Source organism: Nelumbo lutea, chromosome 3 (genome assembly GCF_056320005.1).
Source record: "Nelumbo lutea isolate HS-2025 chromosome 3, American lotus-T2T, whole genome shotgun sequence".
NCBI classification, from domain to species: Eukaryota; Viridiplantae; Streptophyta; class Magnoliopsida; order Proteales; family Nelumbonaceae; genus Nelumbo; species Nelumbo lutea.
In genome coordinates this window covers 114102024-114124026 of record NC_142686.1, presented here as the reverse complement: position 1 = coordinate 114124026, position 22003 = coordinate 114102024, and the positions used below count along the sequence as shown (strand labels likewise).

The following is a 22003-nucleotide window of genomic DNA, read 5'->3' as shown; positions in this document are numbered from 1 at the left end:
GTAAGTAGCACTAATCATACTTACTGGTGTAATTACTGTGCTGTAGCGTGACCAGATGAATCCAGTACATATAACCGCAGGAAACCGTAAAGGGAGATATTTACCATTAGTTTATAATAATTAAACCAAGGCGTTTGCTAACTGAAAACAAAATTTCCATGAGAAGGAGCTGACCCACTCATTGGATAAACTTTGAATGGAGGGTGAGAAAGCTTTTCAGGTGGTTTAGAAAAGTCGGCAACATTTGCTGTGCTGAATGCTGATACCCCATTTAAAGGTTGGACCATGGAGCCCAGAAGTGAATTGCAGTTAGGATAAGTAGGCTCGGGCCGGGCCAACAATTCCCGACCGGGTTGGCTCCCACCGGTATCTCTCTCTTCCTTTCTTCTCCATTCTTGGTTCAAGGAATTAACCAGAGCACCAGAACTGTCGAGCATCTTTAGCTTTGGTAATCAATCCTGAGGAGTGTAAATGGTTCTCGTTATCCGGTCCCCATTTACACTCAGCTAAACCGGAGCGTCGTTGATTTAATTTCCACCTGCATTTTTTGCGTTTACACCATAAATCAGTGTTTTTAATCGCTATTGACCCAGATGCAGATGGTTAGACCATTCGGCTTAGGAATCGTTTAGGACCAATTTCATTTCACCCTTAACTCGGTCTTTGGTCAAAAACTATTATTTTGGTCTATGATGCATTGACCCAAAACGTCAAACCGTCAATTACTTTTTTTTTTATTTTTTAAGTTAGAACGAACTGTACATTCAAATTGGATAATCTAACGGTTGACCCAAAAACCAATAGCTTAAACGGTTTCGGTTCTGAATCATTTTTTAAAACCTTACTGCAAACAAACGTAAGATAAGTTCTACTTTTTTCCAGCCAAAAATCCCAAAAAACAAATCAATAGATGACATTACTGATGAGAAATGCATCCGTTCAAATTTACTCTTTACACCATTAGTTACCCAATGTATCAGTTTTTGAACTTTGAAGTAGTCGCTATTTGACATTCATTCATGATTCATGGGAACAGATTAGGTCTGATCTCTGATGTATGGGTTTGTTAATATTACCAACTGCTGCAACCATCCCTTCATTACCTGCCAATATCAAATACTTGTCCTTCCGTGTAAATTTTGTGCATTGGAAGCCCAACGCCTGACCAATCCGCCTCTGCACATGATTTGCCACGTCGAACCTTGATGGCACACCATGGCAACACGTGGACGACCCTGATACCTTGTCTAGCAGACGGACCTTGTAGGTGGGAAATGGGTTCATGAGAAAGAAAAGTGGGTCCAAGCATTTCAGGCCTGCAGCCGTTGTTCCATAAAACATGCTCACCTCTACGTCCATGGCTACAGGAACAATCTCGTCGCTCATCTCCGCAAACAGAGGGCTGAACCTCAGCAGATACGGCTCTCTACAGGTGGTGCCTTCGGGGCAGACGACGAGGTCACCTCGGCCCAACATCTTCTTCATCGTCTCTGCGTCTCGCTCTCTGTCTCTCGTCAATCGGACTGTTTTGATCGGCGACAAGAGCTCCGACACTCTGCTTAGGCTGTACGTGACTGCAGTGAGAGGTTTGTTGAGGGCAGCAGAAAGGTAGACCGGGTCCAAGAGGGTTCTGTGGTTACAGACGTAGAGAGTGCCTTTTGCTTTACGTGTGGGGATGACTGAAACAGTAGTTGGTGAAGATTTCGGTTTTGTTTGTCTGCGTCTCATTCCTGTGAGGGCTAAAATAGGACCAGATATATTATAGGGCAATAATAAACCGGCCACGGTTCTGATGATGGCAAGAAGTAAACCCATCGGGAACCACATGAGCGCAGCTAGAGTGGCTTGTGGCGTTGGTCTGAAAGCTAGTCTACCATCATGGAAGATGAGCGGTTTGGGATAGTTTTCCTTTGGTAGATGACTCCAGCTCCTCTTCTCTGCTTCATTCACCCAGTAAATCTCCTGTAGAGAGAGAGAGAGAGAGAGAGTTAGAGAGTGAAAGAGGTGTTCAGTGTTCATGTACTGATTCATGAAGTCTTAAGTTCTTAAAATATTGACTTACCTTGCACTGGGAAAACAACAGATGATGAAGATGTCTGTTGGAGCCAGCAATTCCAACAACATGACTACTCGGTTTGTTTTCTCCAAGCATCTTCTCCAAAACCAGACTGGTTTTCTCCTTGTCTTCCATTAAACCCAGAAAATATCCACGAAAGACCATCAACTCTCTACCCACGGAAAATTCAATGCCCAGGTAATCTCTCAAGAATCCTTCGATCATTACTCTGGGCAAAGCACTCACACCCACATTTCTCTGGAACTTCATCAGCGCCTCGAAACCTTCTAACCCAACATCATTTAACAAGTACTTTGGCAACACAGCTCTCCCAACTCTGAAGCTCTCCTCTTTAATCCCAAAGAAACAAACGAAGACCATGATCTTCAACCCCATCTCTTTGCTAACCATGCAGACAAAAGGGTACAAAAGAAACAGAATAAGAGACCTCAGTAAGCCACCTCCCTCGAAGGCCACAAGCATAAAGAATGGAAACAAAGAAGGCGACCTCAGCAACAGACCCTCCACATCAAAGATTAGAGTTTGGCTGGAGAGCTGGGGTTTACAGGAAAGGGAAATGTACTTTTGAAATTTGAACTGGGTCGTCTGGCAATTGCCACCCTTTCTCCAGAGAGAACGTGGGTTTCTTAGTCTTCTGAGGACAATCCTAGAGAAGAAAAACAGGTCTCTCAAGGAGGCCTTACCAGCCATTTCGTTTGCTATGGGATTTTTGGTAAGCTAGAAGCAAAATTTATACGATTATGAGCAGAAAAATGCCCTTTATTTTTTCCTTTATTACAGTAATGCTTATTTCAATTAACTAACTGGGGCCGGTCTGTTAGGCAAAAAAAAAAAAGTTTTTTTTTTTTTTATTTGGTAATGAAAGATGCATGGAAGTGGTAAAGGCCCATCTCCCATAAGGTCCGTGAAAGCCCATATCTGCTGAAAATAATGAAGCTGCCCATATTTCTGCGCCTAAAATCTTTCATTCAACAGTCCGATAGATCTAAATATTTGTATTTTTAATTTTCGGGAATAAAGGGAACCTTAGGTTGAATTTGGAAAGAGTATAAATGTAAATATGTACAGTACAAATACATATAAAATACAAGGTTTTGCACACTATATATTTGTATTTGTACTCCTTCCAAACTCAGCTTCAAAGACAAAGTCCCAACAACTATGTGAGGGTTGGTAAGTCTTTTCATGCGGTTTTCTAGGCTTTAGAAAGCTCAAAAGACCCAAAATTGGTCTTTTCCATTTGATAATCAAAAGCCAAAAAGATGAAAAAAGGTGTGAAAAGACCCAAAAACACCAAATTTCAAAAAGCTTCAAATGAAGCTTTATTATCTTTTTATGTGATAAATAGCCTCTAAACATGTTTCTAAAAGTTTAATAAACTGAGCTGATTACCAAATGGTCTATCTTTAAAGATAACAGGCTAAAAGCTCAACTTGTCATACGAGACATTAATATATAATCTTTTCACCATATCAACTCTCAAAAGATATTCTTAAAAAAAGATTAATTTGCGAAACAACACATGATGGAAAATTATATTGGAATTATCTAGAAATAGGATTCAACATATTTTCCCCACTTGTGGACTAGCATATAGGCAGTAAGGCGTGGCCTATATATATGATTTATGAAGCCTAACGAGCTTAAAATAAAATTTGTTCGATGACTTATCCAAACACTTTCTTATTTGGCAGACCAGCCATCCTTTCAATATTTTCACTCAATTGAATGAGTCTAGCTGACCCTATTTGTTATTTGTAATTGATTTCTAATGTGAATGAAAGAGAATTGCGTTTGTCCTTCCCCTAATAGTGCCGACAATTGAGGTCTCAACTCTCAGAATTCTAACATGAAGTAGTGGAAATTCAAAAACAAAGCTTAATTTTCAGTTTTTCCTAGGTTGGATACTAATGTCTTGGATAGAGATACTCGCCCCTTCTCTTTCAATGATGTTAATTCAAGCAGTACGAATCATGTGCTGAAAACTAAAACGAAATAACTCTTTTGTTGACTAGTCTAGCTGTCTGATCTAATCCAAATATTATTTTGGGTTCTGGCCTGTTAGGCCTGGTTGAAATCTCCATTAATCTCCAACTAATACCTTACACCCTAAAATTAAATGGTCTTAGGGTTCATTTAATTCGTAACCAGAATTGAAATCATATTTTGTTTGGTTAAGACATGAATCAGAATGAAAATTAAAATCAATTGGAACGGGATTTCATTCTGAAAGGAAGGAAAATAAATATTCCTTCCCTAAAATGAAAGAATGTCATTCTACCAATAATAGAAATAAGATTCTAATTCTGTTCAATCAAACAGTTGAAATCAAAATGGTCCATACGTTTTTAGTTTTACTCTTTTCGTCATTTTTACTTTTACAGAAGCATGTACACTTACGCTAATATATTAAATGGCAATCATCATTCATTGAGATTTTCCTCTGATTTCATTTGATTTGTTATTGATATCATTGATACCCATTTCTTCCTGTTTAGTTAAACTTCAGCCAAACGCATCACATGATTCCAACTTTCCATTTCTTTGTCTACGTACTACTAGTTTCACATTAACTATGGCAAAGACTAGCCATGCACCACCAACTCTGATGAGATATTATGCAGATCTGTACCATACTTGCTGTGATATTGTCCTTAACAGCCAAACTTCAGCCATGCACCACCAACTCTGATCTGTACCATAAATATATGTATATATATATATATATATATATATATAAAATACGATTTTCTATTTTTCTCACAGTAATATCAGCACTCTCTGTTTTTCCAGCCACGAGTCTGACCATCACGTCGTTCTTCATCATATCGTTTTTTGAGCTGATGATTAGACAATACTAATGGTTTATTTTGCCACGATTAATCTGAACGTACGAGCTGAAGCGCTGAATCCGCTGATTATAATTATAGGAATCACGAGCCGAAACGGAACAGCAAGGTTTAGCTGAATTCTTTAATTGTTTAACGGGCTGTAATCTAAGGGTGATGATTACATATTTTGTATATAATTATAGATATATATACATGTTATTTTATATTATAATATGATATGTATAATTTATATTATATGTAATATTTTATATTATATAATGAATAAAATAAGTTTATATCCATGTTATGTTATTTAATATAAAATATTATAAACATATAATGTTTTATATATGAAAGACATTGGCCCAGAATCAGGTCCAGTCTGGCCTGGCCCGGCATAGGCCCATGTAGACCTGAGATAGGGCTTATGTTTCAGTCCCAAAATCCTTGGCTAGGCCGGGCCTGGGCCTAAGCTATAGCCCTTATCATAAGTGCAAAGCCCAGCCTTGCCCGACCCATGATCATCCCTAGCTTTAAGGTTCTATGCTATAAATATAATACATGAGGACCGCATGTTTCACTGTGGGGCCCATGAATTTATTATTGACATAAAACCTTATCATTGGTTCCATAGCCCGCTAAACAGTCAAAGTGTTCAGCTAATCCGAATTCAAAATGAATGGATATACAGTGTCGTGCAATCTCGACTCTAGCAAAGTAGCAAGTATGTCTATCCAGTTCCAAATGACGCATACATGAAAAAAAGATCAGATCCAATCCTCACACGACTATACTCACATTGTCCTCACGGTCACTTACAATCATGTATCAAGAATGTTACATTTTTATTCCTAAGGAGATATTCCTAATGCATAGCTACAAATGGCTGTGAAGACTGTGTGAACATTGTCTTATGAGGACTGAATCCGAGTTCTATGAAAATGGCTTTACCAGCCATTGGTTAGACCTAGCTTGTTAGGGCCAGCGGTCCATAATGACTTGTTGAGGATTTGAGGGGCAGTTCTCGACTTGACTTACAGGTCAATTACAGACTAATCTCTAGTGTGGTAATAGAATTTGGATTTAGTCCAAACAACACCTGCAGCCATGTGAAATATCTCTGCTTGTATATATTGCGCTTTTAGCTACGTTGTGTAATTGGCCAATTGGGTATTATACCATTGGTTTTTCAACCTAAGGGTTTTGGGTTGAAACACCATTTGTACTTGAAACAGCAGTACCATCACTTGCAGTTGAATTCTATTTGGAGTTCAGATCTGCTCCCAACACTGTCCCAACAGGTCATTAAAATTGCACATGGATAACATAGGGAATTGGGATCTTTTCTTCACAAAGTGTGTCTCACACCAACCTGATAGCCACATTTCACCGTGTACTGGGAACATCTCCCCATGAATAATAAATACAAGTATGGGAGATGTTCCCGATGTACTGGCAGGACATACTGTGAGGTCATTGTGAGTCACACTCTGTGAGAAAAAGATCCGACCATGAATGACAAGGGATATATTCCCAATGTGAGACTGCAGTGGCTTGTTGGAACAGTGTTAGGAGCATTTAGTTGATAACATATTCCTACCCTTTTATTTGGTAGTCTGAATCTGCTCCTTATCAGCCTCACAGCATGTCCTGGCCGTACATCGGGAACATCTTCCTTATATTATTATTCATGGGAGATATTTCCAAAGTGAGGTCAATGTGAGGAGAGCTCTGTGAGGACCAATTCGGGAATTGTTTGGTTTTCCATCCATGTCAGCACAACGTCAATATCATATCAGTTATGAAGTTCAAACTTAAACTTTGATTCCCAAGGCAGGAAACACCAATTGAACATTTGAAGACGTTCCTTCAAACACTTTGCGATGGATTTCCACAAAGTGTGTTTTGACTTAAAACAGTCGCCAACCAAACAGATAATTAAAGGTTGAATTTTAGTTAAGTTCCTGCATTTGGATAAGTTTTTGGCTATGTGATTTTAAAGCCCCAATTTTAAGCTTTATATTTTGGGCTTAAAAGTATTTCTACAGTTCTACTTTAGATTATAACGTCTTTTAAGGTCACGTTCATTCTTCGGTAAATTATTTATTTGGATAAATACATTTATTCAGATAATTTAATTAGATAAGTGCATTTATCCATGCTATTTCATTTCCTAGGTAAATAAGACAATGGATATTTTAGCCATAAAAACTCATTATTAATTAAAATGGACATTTTTGTCCTGTCCAAGTGTTTACAATTTTTCCCCAAGAAAATAAATTTCCTTAGTTCCCACACAAATCTGTAAAAATAAACATGAGTTTCTTGATCAATGCAATTCACAATCTGATTGACCAACTTTCCCCCTCTCAAAATTAAAAAAATAAATAAATAAAGTTCAAAACACTAATAGAATTCATAGTAATATTAGTAAAGAAAAAAAAAATGGCGAAAACTAAAAGTCAATTCCAATTTGCCTTAGAGAATTGACCTTGATTAATCTTCCCTAAACAGATGTGAAAGCAACGATTATGATGGATGGAAGGAGAAGTTGCTCTAATAGTCTATTAGAGCAGAGATGATGATGTTCAGCCAAATTGCCATTGATAATACACGCTACAACGACCTCATCTTAATCTATGACACCATTTTTTTTTTCTGAAGTAAACTCCAAACCTTTGTGCCTAACTTCCTACCCACCTTTGAAAATTATTCCAAAACACTGTTAGCGTGAGTTGGACTGAGTCAAGTACTTGAAGTAAAAGCATGGAATTCATAGTAGTTGCATGCCAACATCGACTGACTCGTCCCCCCCAACTCAAAAAGGCAATATGGTCCTCAGACCTACTCTTTCATGTTCAATCAATCGGAACATTTCCCAAATATCTGGAATTGAACGACTTTTTCCTCTACGATTTCTTTCTTTTTTTGCCTCTTTTCTTTTGATTTTTTGAATGAAAAATTAACTCGAACTTAGAAATTCCCATTCTAACTCGGATTAATTGAATGAAATGTTTGTTTAACAGGCTGCAGAATCAATGATAACATTTCATTCCAGTAAAATCAATATTTTCAAAACTAGACCAGAAAACCTAGAAATCGGTCAGGTGATTGATTCCGTTTCACCTAAACCTGTTTTTTGGTCAAAAATTTGTTGATTTGGTCAATGAACTGCTGATCCAGATGATCGAACTGTCAACCCAAACAAAGGTTTTTGGCCATTTTTATTTTTTTATTTATTTTTTAATTTTTTTGTCAAAACAAGTAATCCATTCAGACCGGATGGTCGGACTGTTCAATCCGAAAACTGATCCCCAAAACAGTTCCCTGTCCAGTCCAATTTTAAAAACATTGCATAAAATACACTGGAGCCATATAATTCAATCTCTCACTTATGGGCCCATGTATTTTATCATTAGCATGGGATGTTATCATTGGTTCTATACTATTGTGTTCAATTAATCCGATCTTTCGCTCATTCATACAGCCTACAACGATTTTCTTTATTCAACATATAGAGTGATCATGGGTTAGGCTTGGAGGCCTACAACCATAAATTTGTAGTTATGTATAATCTATAATATATACCATTAGTATGTATAATCTATAATATTCTGGGACATGCCAGGCCTGAAGTATTGGGCCAGGCTCACCTGCATATTTATGGGCCTGGTGTGGGCCAAGACCAGATCTAGGCTTGGATACAGAACATAGTTTCAATCGCAATCCCTCGTAAATATTTATCTTACAAATTAACAAACAACCGTCCAAGTTCCTTCCGTGCAACTGGTCTTCCAATTGCAGTACCGTCTTCCCTTGTCTTAATATCGTTGCTGCGAGAATCCAAATCGTATACATCGGGAACATCTCCAATATTTATTTGTTATTATTGAGATGTTTCTAATACACGGTAGGATAGGATGTGTGACTGTGAAGTCGATGTGAGGAACGCTCTGTAATAAACAGATCCCAATTCATGAAGGGGGGATAAAGAATAAAGGCTGGTGGATAACACTGCCACTTAACCCACCTTACAGCATAAGAAAATGCAATGTTGAAGGGTTAATTTCGCTTGTCGTTGATTTTGGGTCTGAGTGGCTAAGAATTATCGCTTGTTGTTAATTTTGGGCCTGGGTCATAGGCAGCCCAGAGATGAAATAAGTGAGCCTTCCATCACCCATCCATCTCACTAGACGTGGCGTAGAAGCACAACACATTCTTACTACGGGCCTAGGCCAGCTCCTTGAAATAAAGGCCCACTGAATAGATCAGATCTTAGGTGCATATATAGAAATGTAGGCTGGACACAAACTTAAAATGTTGAGAATACAAAGGTGTTTTTTGACAAGTATTTTTTAAGAAGATCTTCTAATAGTTTAGATAACCAAAAGATATGATGAGCTTTTGGAGTCCTATATTTAAAGATCTAGACCGTTTGATAAGTATCCTAATCAAGATATCTGTTAAATGAATGGTTTTAGGTGCAAAAATGAAGCTTCCATATTTTCAGCCATTTTGGACTTTCATGTGGCTTTTTGTCATTCATCGCCGAACAAAAGAAAAAAACAAATATTGGTCTTCCAAGTTTTGAAAAACCCAAAAAACTACACAAAAAGACTTACCAAACACCTTAAAAATTAATCATCTTATATGGCCAATCCAGGCCGAACCACATCTTGATATGATTAACTCAGCCCAGGATGGACTTCACCAGGCCCAACCCGTTGCCTCTCCTCCTGAACATTTGTTGGGAGTCTTTGAATTTTTGCATGACTACTAAAAAGTTGCACGTATGTTAGGTGATATTTTTAATATATGGGGGGATGTGGAGCAAAGCAAAAGGTTATTGGATGAACTGGAATGGCATGGCTTTAAAGTGCTATAAAGTGGGAAAATGATTATATAACCGTTCTCACCTCAGCTGCATGCATTTATCATTTCATATTTATTAGGGCACTACCCGTATAAGGTATTATAACATTTACAGTTGAATTCGGATTTCCTCTTCACACCAATCTCGGTGCAGTGCACTAGCTAGTAGTCATGCATCGGAAATATTAACATTCTACCATGGATTAAAAATATATAAGTATGGAGATGTTCTTAATGTTAGGGATAGCAATTTTTCTCATTTCCAATAAGATCCGACTTTTTCGACCCAGTTGGGCTGAGATGTGATTGAGGTCCTTGCTTCACCTTGTCCTCGATTATATATAAAATTTTTTTAAATAAATTTATTTTTCAAAAAAATATTGTTATCTAAAAAAATTTAGGGATTTGGGTTCCCATGTGGAATCCATCCCCATCGGGGATCGGGGATGGAGGACAAATTTTATCCCCGGCAGGAATTAGGGATGGGGATGGAGGTTAATTTCAGAATCAGGGTCAGGAACGAAGAATATAATCCCCACCCCGAACCCACCCTGTTGCCATTCCTACTCATTGTGCAGCTGCAAGGGCTGTGAAGATGATAGGGAAACCTGTACAAATATGATCCCCGCCTCTCTCTCTCTCTCTCATAATAGGCTGTGTTTGGTTTGATTGAAAATGTGGGGAAAGATAGGGAAACCTATACAAATTCCCCACCTTTTCTTTCAAGTTTCAAAATAAGCACAACAGAGAATAGAGTAATGGTGGTAGCCTGTGGCTGTATTTACATTTGTTAAGATTGAAAATGTAGAAGACCAAGGTGAATTTGTTCTCCATTGCGGTTTATTTCCGTTAAAAATACATTTTTGTATTGGAAATGAATGTACATTTGTTTCTGCAAATGACTTTGCATTTGAGAGCAAAATCGGTTGATTCCACTCTTGAGATTTGTGTTTGTATCAATCATAATCAAACTCAATACAAAATTTATCACAGCAAAACCAAACCAAATTTATATTCTCACTATACCTGGCAATTGGGTTGGGTGGGTCAGGTTCGGGTTGGGTCAAGTTACTTTGGGTTGATTTCGGGTCAAGTTGAAGTTCAAGTTAGATTATCAAATGCCAGACCCTAACCCTAAATATTTGGGTTATGGTTGACCCATGGGTCAATTTGGGTCATCCCAAAAAATAATTGAAATTTAAAAAAATAATAAAAAAAAATTACATGAAAAATGTCAAAATTAAAAGAATTAACCTTAAAATTCCAAATATAAAATAAAAAACTTGAACATTTAACAATTTAAAGAGTAAACAATAAAAAATAAAGACTAAATAAAAAAAAATAAAGAGTGGAGACTTCTAACAATGCATAAATAATCTCAATTAAACTTGACAATCGGATCAGCAGATTGACCCATGACCCAACCCAGTTTTTCGGGTTATGGTCGGATCGGGTCATTTCACATTCAGATAACTAAATATGAGACCCTAACCCTGTTTTTTCGGATTGGGTTCGCGGATCGAATCAACTTTTTGCCAAGTATAATTCTCACCCTTTAACAAAGTTTACATTTACATTAATTTATACATATTTTTTACACTTTTACCAAACTTATTAAGGTAAATGAAAGTAAACTTACACTGCAAAGATGAGACATGAATACACATCGATTAAAGTAGGCAATCTCTCTCTCCCTCTCTCGCCCTACATTATTCTCACATATGTATTAATGGGTTTTGGTGTTCGAAGGACAAAGGCCAGCTTGCAAGTTAGTTGGGAAAATTTAACAAAAGGACCTATCACGACACCCCACTCGAATTAATAAAAACCATCGATACATTAATTCGACATTGACACTTGTAACCAATCAACTGCTATCATAAAATCGATAACCAATCAGATTGTTATTTATCAAATTCACAAGGAAACTATGATCTGCTTCTCACACCAACCTTACATCATGTTGCAGACATAAATTGAGAACAAAATGATAACATACAAATAAGGAACATCGGATCCGGGGGGAAGGGAAGCTTTGTATCGGAAATATCTTCTATACAAGTAATTTTGTCATTCATGAGATGTTCTCAATGCATGGCTGCTATGTGGCATGAAGATGGTGCAAGGATCTCTTACTGTTTACGATATAGTATCCACGTCTCCATAGAGCAGTGGGTATTAGGCGTTATGGCAGAGCCAGAAATTTTCCTTTGATTTTTTTTGGGTTTTATGATTCAGTCCACCCTGGAAATCTTAGCTCCACCTAGGATGGACTGAATCCTGCCCGTGGATTGATGCCAAAGTCACGGTAGGATGTGATTTATACGGGGAGGGATGTCAAGTTAAACAAGAAAATGAGATAGGCAGAAAAAGAAATAGGACTTAAGGAAAAATGGCCCAAAAGGGTTTTAGTTTATTACAGATTTAAAAAATAAATAAATAAATATAATTTTTTTTTTTAATTTTGGGAGTTGGAGGAGCCTTAAAGAATGATCATTTACAAATTTATTTCAAATTTAGGGGGGAAGAGGGGCAAGGATCTCCCACCAATATACTTGGCTTCACCCCTGCTTTAGAGGTCAACCAAAACTGGCTCAATATATTATATATATATATATAATTTTATTTTTTATAATATTATTATAATTTTAAATTTTAAATTTAATAATTAAATTAATAAATTAATTCAAACTGTTACAATTCAAGTTAACCGATTTTCACTAATGATAAATCAGCTTCAATGACCAATTCCCTAACTTAATCAAATCGATTTAATTGACCAAATAACATACAACCAAACCAAACTTACCACATTGCCATACTGTAGAGCGCTTGTATTTTTTTTGTGCAGGTCAGATGTTGTGTTGTCCTTCCATTTATGGTTAGGTTTATTCTCGTCTTCCACCCATGTGAAGCATTTTATATACAACCGTGTTACATCAGGCCATATCCATATATGGAAATTCCATATATTAATACTTCATAGATAAAATACATAAAAAAAGTAGAGGAGGGAGTTCATGAAAAGGAATAGACATGCACAGCAAAGACATGTTTCAACTTTCAACATTACAATATCAGATAACGACGAGTCGAGGACCGTCTAAACAGCAAAAGCTGCCGTTATTTAGCTGTTGCCCTGTTGGAAACAAGCGACTGATTTTGGGATTTGTTCCCAGCTGTTGCTGCGATCAATCCTTCGTTACCTGCCAAAATCAAATATTTGTCCTTTCGTGTAAGTCGAGTGCACTCGAAGCCCAACACTCGACCAATCTGATTCTGTACATGATTGGCCACATCGAAGCTCGATTGTCCGCCATTAACACACTTGGACAGCCCACATACCTTCTCCAGGAAATGAACCTTGTAGGACGGAAATGGGTTCATCAGGAAGAAGAGTGGGTCCAGGCTTTTGAGCCCGGTAGCAGTTGTACCATAAAACATGCTAACCTGGGAATCCATTGCCACAGGAACTATGTCATCGCTCATCTCTGCAAACAGGGGGCTGAACCTCAGCAGATACGGCTCCCTGCATGTGGTTCCTTCCGGGCAGACAACCAGGTCACCTTGCCTCAACAACTTCTCCATCATCCTTGCATCTCGCTCTCTGTCTCTTGTCAAGCGGACGGTTCTGTTTGGTGATAACATCTCTGAGACCCGACCCAAGCTGTAGGTGACTACTGTGACTGGTTTGCTGCGGACTGTGGCAAGGTAGACTGGGTCCAAGAGTGTTCTGTGATTACAGACGTAGAGAAGGCCTTTTGGTTTGGAGCTGGAGGATTCTAGCTCTGGCTTGGGGCTACTGGGACTGAGAAAAGATTTGGGTTTGGTTAGCTTCAGTCTCATCCCACTCATGGCTAGAATAGGGTTGGACAACTTGTAGGGTAACAACAAAGCGACGAGGGTTCTGATGATGGCAAGAGGTAACCCAAAGGGGATCCACATGAATAAAGCCAGCATAGCAACTGGGGTTGGTCTGAAGGCCAATCTACCATCATGGAAGATGAGAGGTTTGGGGTATTTTTCTCTGGGAAGATGACTCCACTTCCTCTTTTCTGCTTCGCTCACCAAGTAGATGTCCTGTTTTGAAGGAGGATATATACTGATCACTTTTAATTAATTACTGATCAATATTGCTCGATCCAAAAACGAAAATCTTTTAAGGCTCAGTTTGGATGAAAGGAGTATAAATACAAATACGTAGAGTGCAAAACCTTGTATTTTGTATGTATTTCTACCCTACATATTTGCATTTGTACTCCTTCCAAACTGAAATGACTGACCTTGCAGTGGGAGAAGAGCTGATGATCAAGAAGAGCTCCGTTGCGGCCAACAATCCCGACGAATTCGCCACTGGGTTGCTGCTTTTCTTCTCCCAACATCCTTTGCAGAACCAGACTGGCTTCCTCCTTATCCTCCTCCATTAGACCCACAAAATACCCACGAAACACCTTCAACTCTCTTCCCACCACATACTCAACCCCCAAATAATCCCTCAAAAATGCCTCAACCATCACTCTGGGCAAAGCGCTCACACCCACCTTTCTCCCAAACTTGGCCAACGTCTCAAAACCTTCAAACCCAGCGTCCTCTAAGAAAAACTTTGGTAACACAGCCGTCCCAACTCTGAAGCTCTTCCTTTTGACCCCAAGGAAACAAACAAAGACCATGATCTTCAACCCCACCTCTTCACCAACCATGCAGATAAAAGGATACAAGAGAAACAAAACAAGAGCCCTGAATGTACCTCCAGCCTCGAACGCTACAAGCATGAAATAAGGAAACAGAGAAGATGATTTCAACAGTGTACCCTCCGCATCAAAGATCAGAGTTTGGGTTAAGAGCTCCTCCAGTCCATGGGCAGGAAAAGAGTGCTTCTGAACTTTCAACTGAGATTCATGGACATTGCCACCCTTTCTCCAGACCCAGATATTAGATGGATTCTTTGTTCTTCTAAAGATAATCCGAGAGAAGAAAAAGAAAAGGGCTTTGAGGGAGAAAGCCTTACCAGCCATTTCAGTCACCCTGGTAGAGACTGGAACTGTTGCTCATGTTACGCAACGCACTGATGAGGTTTAGGTTAATTTATATAAAAGTACTGACATAAATGATGCCCCTAAAATGCCCCTTCCTTTCCACCATTATTACAATGATGCCATGCATACCCTCTTATCCATCATGCGCTGACTCATGCAGAAGAATGGAAACCATGCATCGTTTAGGACACGTACATTTGTTTGGTTTGGTTAGTTTGACCACAAATGGAAAGCACTGCTTTCAAGTTTCAACATATTAGGGTGTACTTGAACTCTTGAAGTTACAAATATGTACAGTATAAATATATGTAAAAATAATATACATTTGTACTATTTCCAAACTAGCCTTAGATTCAATTTTATGTTTATTCTAAAGACTTTTCTCATTCAAACTTTATTTGTTTGGCTTAACACATTGAATAGCCTTTGATGGAGGTTGATCTCCTTGGTCTTTTTATTTAGGGTAAATTAATTGCATATTGTTACTCTGTATTTTGAGGTTAATCTCACTCTGATATCTAAATTTTAAGTGTGTCAGTCTACTACTTAAACTCATATATAAAATGTTCGGGTCAAGATTGAAATAAAACAATGGTGAACAGTCTGAAAGACATTTGAATGGTTGATAAAGAAAATTAAATAACAGTTTAAAAACATTTGCGTCCTTTTATAGAACATTCATCAACAGTTCATGATTTTGAGACATTTTGAAATTTGGATACTAAAGTGAAATTAGGCCCTAAATAATCTGCAATTTACCCTTTTATTTATGATTATTATTATTTTGGTATAAGGTAAATTGTGCAGTTGGTTTTTGAATTAATTAAATTATTGAAATGGTCGTGGGTGTAGTGTAGTAAAAGCTTTTTCTTGGATCAGCTTCGCCACATGCAGTAAAGAACCTGGGTCTTCCTCTTTCTCAAGTCAGCCAGTAACCCTGTTGAGTCTCCGTCTCCTTCACTCAATGACTCAACACATAATTAGCACCTAAAAATTCCATCCACGTTTCAGCAACTGTCGCGTTCTTGCATTGAATTTGAAGCCATATATGCATCTACTTCCGTCGGCTGTCATTGTTGCATTTTTTCTTGGGTCTAAACATTTCAACAGGACCATTAGCTTCAGTTGGGTTTGGACAATTGGACTGAGGCATTAAAAGTCTCTCAGACCCAGCTCACTATGGCCTTCTGGTCATTTGTCGAAGTCGTGGTTGAAATTAGGGGTGTCAATCGAACCAAACCTTATTAAATCAGATTTAGACAGTCTATTTGGGCAAATCCAAAATAAATTGGTCCATATTCTTATTGGCTTGAATTAGATCTAAACCAAACTTTCAATAATTCGATCATGATCAAGCTGAATCCTTGTCCAATTTGAAATCAACCAAAACTGAAAATAACATAAAATCATGTTTATGAAAGCACTTTTATAAAAACATTTTTATACAAGTAATTCTATAAAAAATAATTTTATGAAAGCACTTTTATAAAAATACTTTTACGAAAACATTTTTATAAAAGTACTTTTATGAAATCACTTTTACAGTAGTTTTATAAAAGCACTTTAATAAAAGCACTTTTATAAAAGTATTACATGAAAGCATTTTTATGAAATCACTTTTATAAAAAAAAAAAAACTTTTACAAAAGCACTTTTATGGAAGCACTTTTAGAAAACCACTTTTACGAAAGAACTTTTATGGAAAATCACTTTTATAAAACACGAAAGTACTTTTACAAAAGTACTTTTATGAAAACACTTTTACAAAAGTACTTTTATGAAAGCACTTTTACAAAAATACTTTTATGAAAGCACTTTTATAAAAATACTTCTACGAAAGTATTTTTATAAAAGTACTTTTACAACACTTCTACAAAAGTACTTTTATAAAAATCTATGGAAGTACTTTTTAAAAAGTACAAAAGCACTTTTCCGAAATACTTTCAATAAAGTTATTTTGTAAAAGCACTTTTATGAAAATATTTTTATCAAAATACTTTTACAAAATTGGTTTTTCAATACTAAAAGTGCTTTTATATAATTTTTTATATTTCATTTGGTTTAGATTGGATTTGAACTGGATTAGGTCCAATTAATTTATAAATGGACTCACATTAGACTAAATCAGGTCGGACCAAATACGTCCAATTGACACCTCTTTGAGATAAGCATTATTGGACCGTGTTGGCCCAAGTAATGCTAATTTAAGGGCCTGTCCAAGCAAACTGTAAAACCTTTTGTCATGACTGGGCATTTATTCTGGGACCCATTCTACTATGGACCAAATAGGCTTGAGAGCCTCGAAGAGGCAACAATCAAAATATCAGCCCAAGCCCAGCCTAGAGTAAGTAGGTTGTCATATCATTATTGGACCGTGTTGGCCCAAGTAATGCTAATTTAAGGGCCTGTCCAAGCAAACCGTAAAACCTTTTTGTCATGACTGGGCATTTATTCTGGGACCCATTCTACTATGGACCAAATAGGCTTGAGAGCCTCGAAGAGGCAACAATCAAAATATCAGCCCAAGCCCAGCCTAGAGTAAGTAGGATGTCATATCATGAAGGACATTGCATGGGCATTTAAGGTTTTGTTTTGTCATTTAAAGACCCATAATAGCCATGGACTAAGATTGATCGCCAAATAAAATTAGGGATGCGATTTGGACTGGCTTTGCCCAACTCCAACCTGAAGATGTCGAGTAGGGTTGAATTACAGTTAGGATCGGAAATTTGACCCAGAACTTGAACCCATGGTTTTTAAAACCGATCTGGTGATTGAATAGGGGTTCAGTTATCAGGTCAAACGGTTTGATTGTTTGAATTGAACGTTCTGCTCGTTTTGATAAAAAATAAAAAATGAGTAAAATCGTTTGAATGGTTCGAATGATTAATCACCTGGTTTAGCGGTTCACTGACCAAAATCAATGGTTTTAAAGAAAAATTCGATTTTTGGAAAAAACAGAACCAGTCATCTAACCGATTCTTAGTTTTGCCGTCTAGCGCCTTTTAGGCTTAGAAACTCCCTCGTCCCGGTCAAGTTTTAAAAACCATGCCTGAACCTGTTTCAAGTTTATAGGTTATGTTTCCTTTTTCTATGTCAGTGTAAAATTGCAAATACAATATTCCTGAAATACCATGAGGTCCACAACTTTGTCTCTGTACTCAAATCTGTCCACTATTATTCACTAGGACAGAAGTAACAACACCTTGAATTACGCTAAGATTGACATCAAACCGACCAAAGCTGATCCTCCCCATATAATCCATACTTCTGCAAGAAGTAGGTGCATGTTATCTTAGTTTCGTAATTTAAAAATATCAAAAATGGTGTGTTGACACAGATGGTCGAACCATTTAACCCAGAAATCTGTCATGTTTACGGGTCCGATTTATGCCCCTGGAGTGCTATTTAAAAAACAATGAAAAGATAAAAAATCCATCGATCCAGATGGTTGAATCATTTGACCTTAACCGGTTCATGGATTACATTTAAAATTAATCAAATTAATGGTTTTCCTAGGTATTCCAAATCTTCTTTCTAAAGACATAAGAGAGAAGAGATCTGGGATCAAATCCCGCTGCCACCAGGGTTTGGGGGTTAAGGGAGGGCATAGTTTTCAAAATCAGACTGGACTGAAAAAATCGGGAACCGGTCAGGTGACCAATTTCGTTTTATCCCAAAATCGTTGATTTGGTCAGCAAATTGTTGACCTGGGTGGTCGAACCATTCAACGGTTTAGCCAATTTTTATTTTTTGTAAAAATGGGTCATCTATTCAATTTGAATGGTTGGACCATTCCACCCGGGAACCAGACCCCCGACCGGTTCATTGTCCAGGTCAGCTTTAAAAACCTTGAGGGAGGGGGATGGCTACCCCAGTTGTGTAGGAGAGAGAGAGAGAGAGAGAGATTTTCAAGTCTAACCCAAGGCTATGGCGATTGACAAAAGAGGCCATCAACTCCCTCTATCTCGCACTGACCCACGTAATAGGTTCATACTGAACCGGATTGGATTGGACTAATATTGATTCTATAGACAGTTTTACAAAGTGGTTCTATTTTTTGGTCAGTTTTTAAAACCCTGGACAGGATTGTTAATTTGACGAATGACATATAATATTAATGTGTACAAACATGAATTCCAAGACTAGACTTCTTCTTTACATTGATCGCTTTGAATACAAAGTTTGCATCCATTTTTCGGAGCAAATTTTACTCATTTTGAAAACAAACATATTAAAAGGAAAGCAAATTTATTGTCGTTTTTCATACAAAAATATATTCTTACTAAGTGCATGCAATACTGAATCAGGGTGCAAATTCACTTTGGTCCATTATTTGCACTCTTACCTAACCTAGCTAAAACTAAACCCCATGTTTTCACTTTTTTTCAGTTTAAGAATTTATTGTTTACATCAAGCAACAGCCCTGATTTGATGGATGACATGTAATTCTCACAATTCAGCTAATCAACTTGGCATTTGGCTGCATCTGATAATAATACAAATGTAGAACTGAGGTGAATATGTACGTTGGATAAGTTTTGCATTGTTTGGTGGCTCCGTTGGGAACAGTGCAAATATAAGTATGTTCCATACAAATGCAAAGTTAGTTTAGTTTTGCATTGGTAAATTTATTTTTTTGTCGAATAATTTTTAGCTGTAATAGGGGTAAATATGAATCCCAAGACTGTAATATACCTTTTTAACATTGATCAACTTTGAGTGCTAAGTTTATATTTATTTTTTGGATGCAAATTTTGTTCTTATTTTGAATGCAAATATGTCTTAAAATCTGTATTTGGTGTCATTCTCAAATCACAAATGCATTCTTGCCAAATACTAGTAAAACTTAACTAAAGGGCATGTATGCACTAAACTAGCACTTGCACTCTTCCCAAACGGAATCTAAATTGAAAATGAAAATAAATTTGTTTTTTTGAGGTTTTTAAATTTAAAATAGGAGGTTAATGTAAAAGAAATATATAGATTCGGTCTTTTAACTTGACCTATCATAATCAAACACTATACAAAATTTATCAATGTAAAACCAAACCGATTTTTCACTTATATAAATTTCCATTTACATCAATATATATGCTTTTTGCACTTACCAAATGCAACCAGTTTTTTTTTTCTTAGATAATTGTCAAAATTGGTGTTTACAGTTGTATGGGATGGATACATGTAACTATAAATTGCCAAGATATATGCATAGTTAACTTTCAGGGTTAGCCATAAGTTTAACATTTGAAGGTCTCATATATAGTTTTGAAAGTTTGCAATATTTGATAAGAGCTGGCAACATGAATATGAGTTGGGCTTCTATCAGGGCAAGTGGGTGCTCGCACCCTTTGAACAGCCCCATGCAATCTTGCATTGGAAATATCTCCTATGAAATAAATCATATAACTATGAAGATATTTCCAACGCAAGCATATAAAGACTGTTGGAACGGGCTTTGCCCTGATTGAAGACGGACTCCATGAATATATTTCGAACCCAACATCATTGATACAATTTTTATATATGGCCCGCCTTAGTCCTGAGATTGATGCAACATTAGATTAGTTGTATCCTGAGCTCAAAATTAATCTGTAGTGGTACTTTCTTTTTATCTTTCAACTGCAGCTTTAAGGAAAAGTGTTAAGATAAGATGAGAGAGAGAGAGAGAAGCGTTTAGATATGACAAGTCCTGGGGTGTTGGCCAATGGTGGGATCAAAGAAATATATAACCCACAACAGCATCCCATATTAATGATGTAGGATATCTTATATTAAGATCCCATATTATCAATGTGGGACAAATGGATTGTAACATTCCACCATACTCCGTAGTTCCAATGCCAAGCCACCCACATATGTTGGCTTTGCACTAGTCTACCTAGTCCTGGCCAAACACTGTAATACCGACGTCACCACTTGTATCACACGATTGCAACTAGGAGGCATAGTGTAGGATCTAATATCATTTATTACTCGTCTTAGAAGAACTCGCCCCTAAAAGATAGTTGTTAGAGGGAGGGAATCCAAAAGCATATATATCCCATAATAACATCCATACTACCGATGCAAGACATTTCACATTAGCATCCCATACTACCAATGTAGAACAAATGGATCATAACAACCAGTATCTGACTTCACTGTCTTGATGTCTATCACTCCAAACCATGGTTTTTAAAACCAGACCGGATCGGAAAAATAAGGAACCGATCACGTGACCGATTCCATTTTACCTTAGAATCGTTATTTTACCAAAAACCATTGATTTGATCAGCAAACTGCTGACCCAGGTGTTCAAACCATCCAACAATTTTGACCATTTTTTATTATTTTTTAATTTTTTATTAGAACGAATCATCCATTCGATTCGAACAATCGGACCATTCAATCCACGAGCCAGACCGTGATCGGTTCGATTTTAAAAACCTTGCCCCAAACCATAATAAATGAGGGGAGTGGGAGTAGTTGATTTAGCGGTTGACATTTAAAATCCGATAAAACATTACCTATTACCTGGTCGCAGGTAATGTTTGCTCCTCAAATCTCACCAAAACAAGTTGATGATTCCGAGTCCCATCCACATCGAAGTGAAGTAACTAATAAGGGATCATTCGATACCATGATTGGGGCTCTGAAGAAGATAGTAAACCGGCAGGAGCTATTCCTTCTTGCACCCTCCAATGGAGTTTAGTTTGTAATGTTGAATGTCCATTAATTTCTTGATTTATTGCGCTATATATATCTATACGTACAATTAATTCTTCAGGATGCACCGTTCACGTGAAAAGAGCAAGAGCTGCACCACCACCACCACCACCACGTCGTTGATATATATGATGAGAGAGAGATTAGCAACCTCTGTAAAAGTAGTTGAATTCTAGTTGTGAAGCCATTAATGAAGTTTTATGTCGCTTGCAATAAATGACAGTTCTAACTGCATCGATCAAGAGAAAGAACGAAGATATATAGACCAAAGACATATCCTACTGATCATGATCAGCAGCTTGCAACTGTAATGGATATTAAATCCGTACCTGATACCAGAAAAACAAAGAAGGGTCTCCATCTCTTATCTCCGTTGTTCAGCTTCTGCAAGCTCGTCAATTTTTAGTGTTATCTCTTATTTATAAAATGGGTCCCACTACTCCACTCCTCTTGGACGACCTTCATCGTCATGCATGCTTC

General features: G+C 37.3%; 2 protein-coding genes across 2 annotated transcripts; both read right to left on the bottom strand.

Annotated features, from left to right (window-relative positions):
- Positions 1 to 857: 857 nt before the first annotated feature.
- On the bottom strand, positions 858 to 2773 carry LOC148867772 (putative glycerol-3-phosphate acyltransferase 3). Its single transcript, XM_088979914.1, has 2 exons — positions 2063 to 2773; positions 858 to 1962 (listed from the first exon to the last, which is right to left on the bottom strand). The coding sequence occupies exons 1-2, from the start codon at positions 2765 to 2767 to the stop codon at positions 1018 to 1020; spliced, it is 1650 nt and encodes a 549-aa protein (XP_088836040.1). The 5' UTR covers positions 2768 to 2773; the 3' UTR covers positions 858 to 1017.
- Positions 2774 to 12733: 9960 nt separating this feature from the next.
- On the bottom strand, positions 12734 to 14844 carry LOC148867771 (putative glycerol-3-phosphate acyltransferase 3). The gene is made up of 2 exons (XM_088974688.1): positions 14064 to 14844; positions 12734 to 13860 (listed from the first exon to the last, which is right to left on the bottom strand). The coding sequence occupies exons 1-2, from the start codon at positions 14793 to 14795 to the stop codon at positions 12904 to 12906; spliced, it is 1689 nt and encodes a 562-aa protein (XP_088830814.1). The 5' UTR covers positions 14796 to 14844; the 3' UTR covers positions 12734 to 12903.
- Positions 14845 to 22003: the final 7159 nt, after the last annotated feature.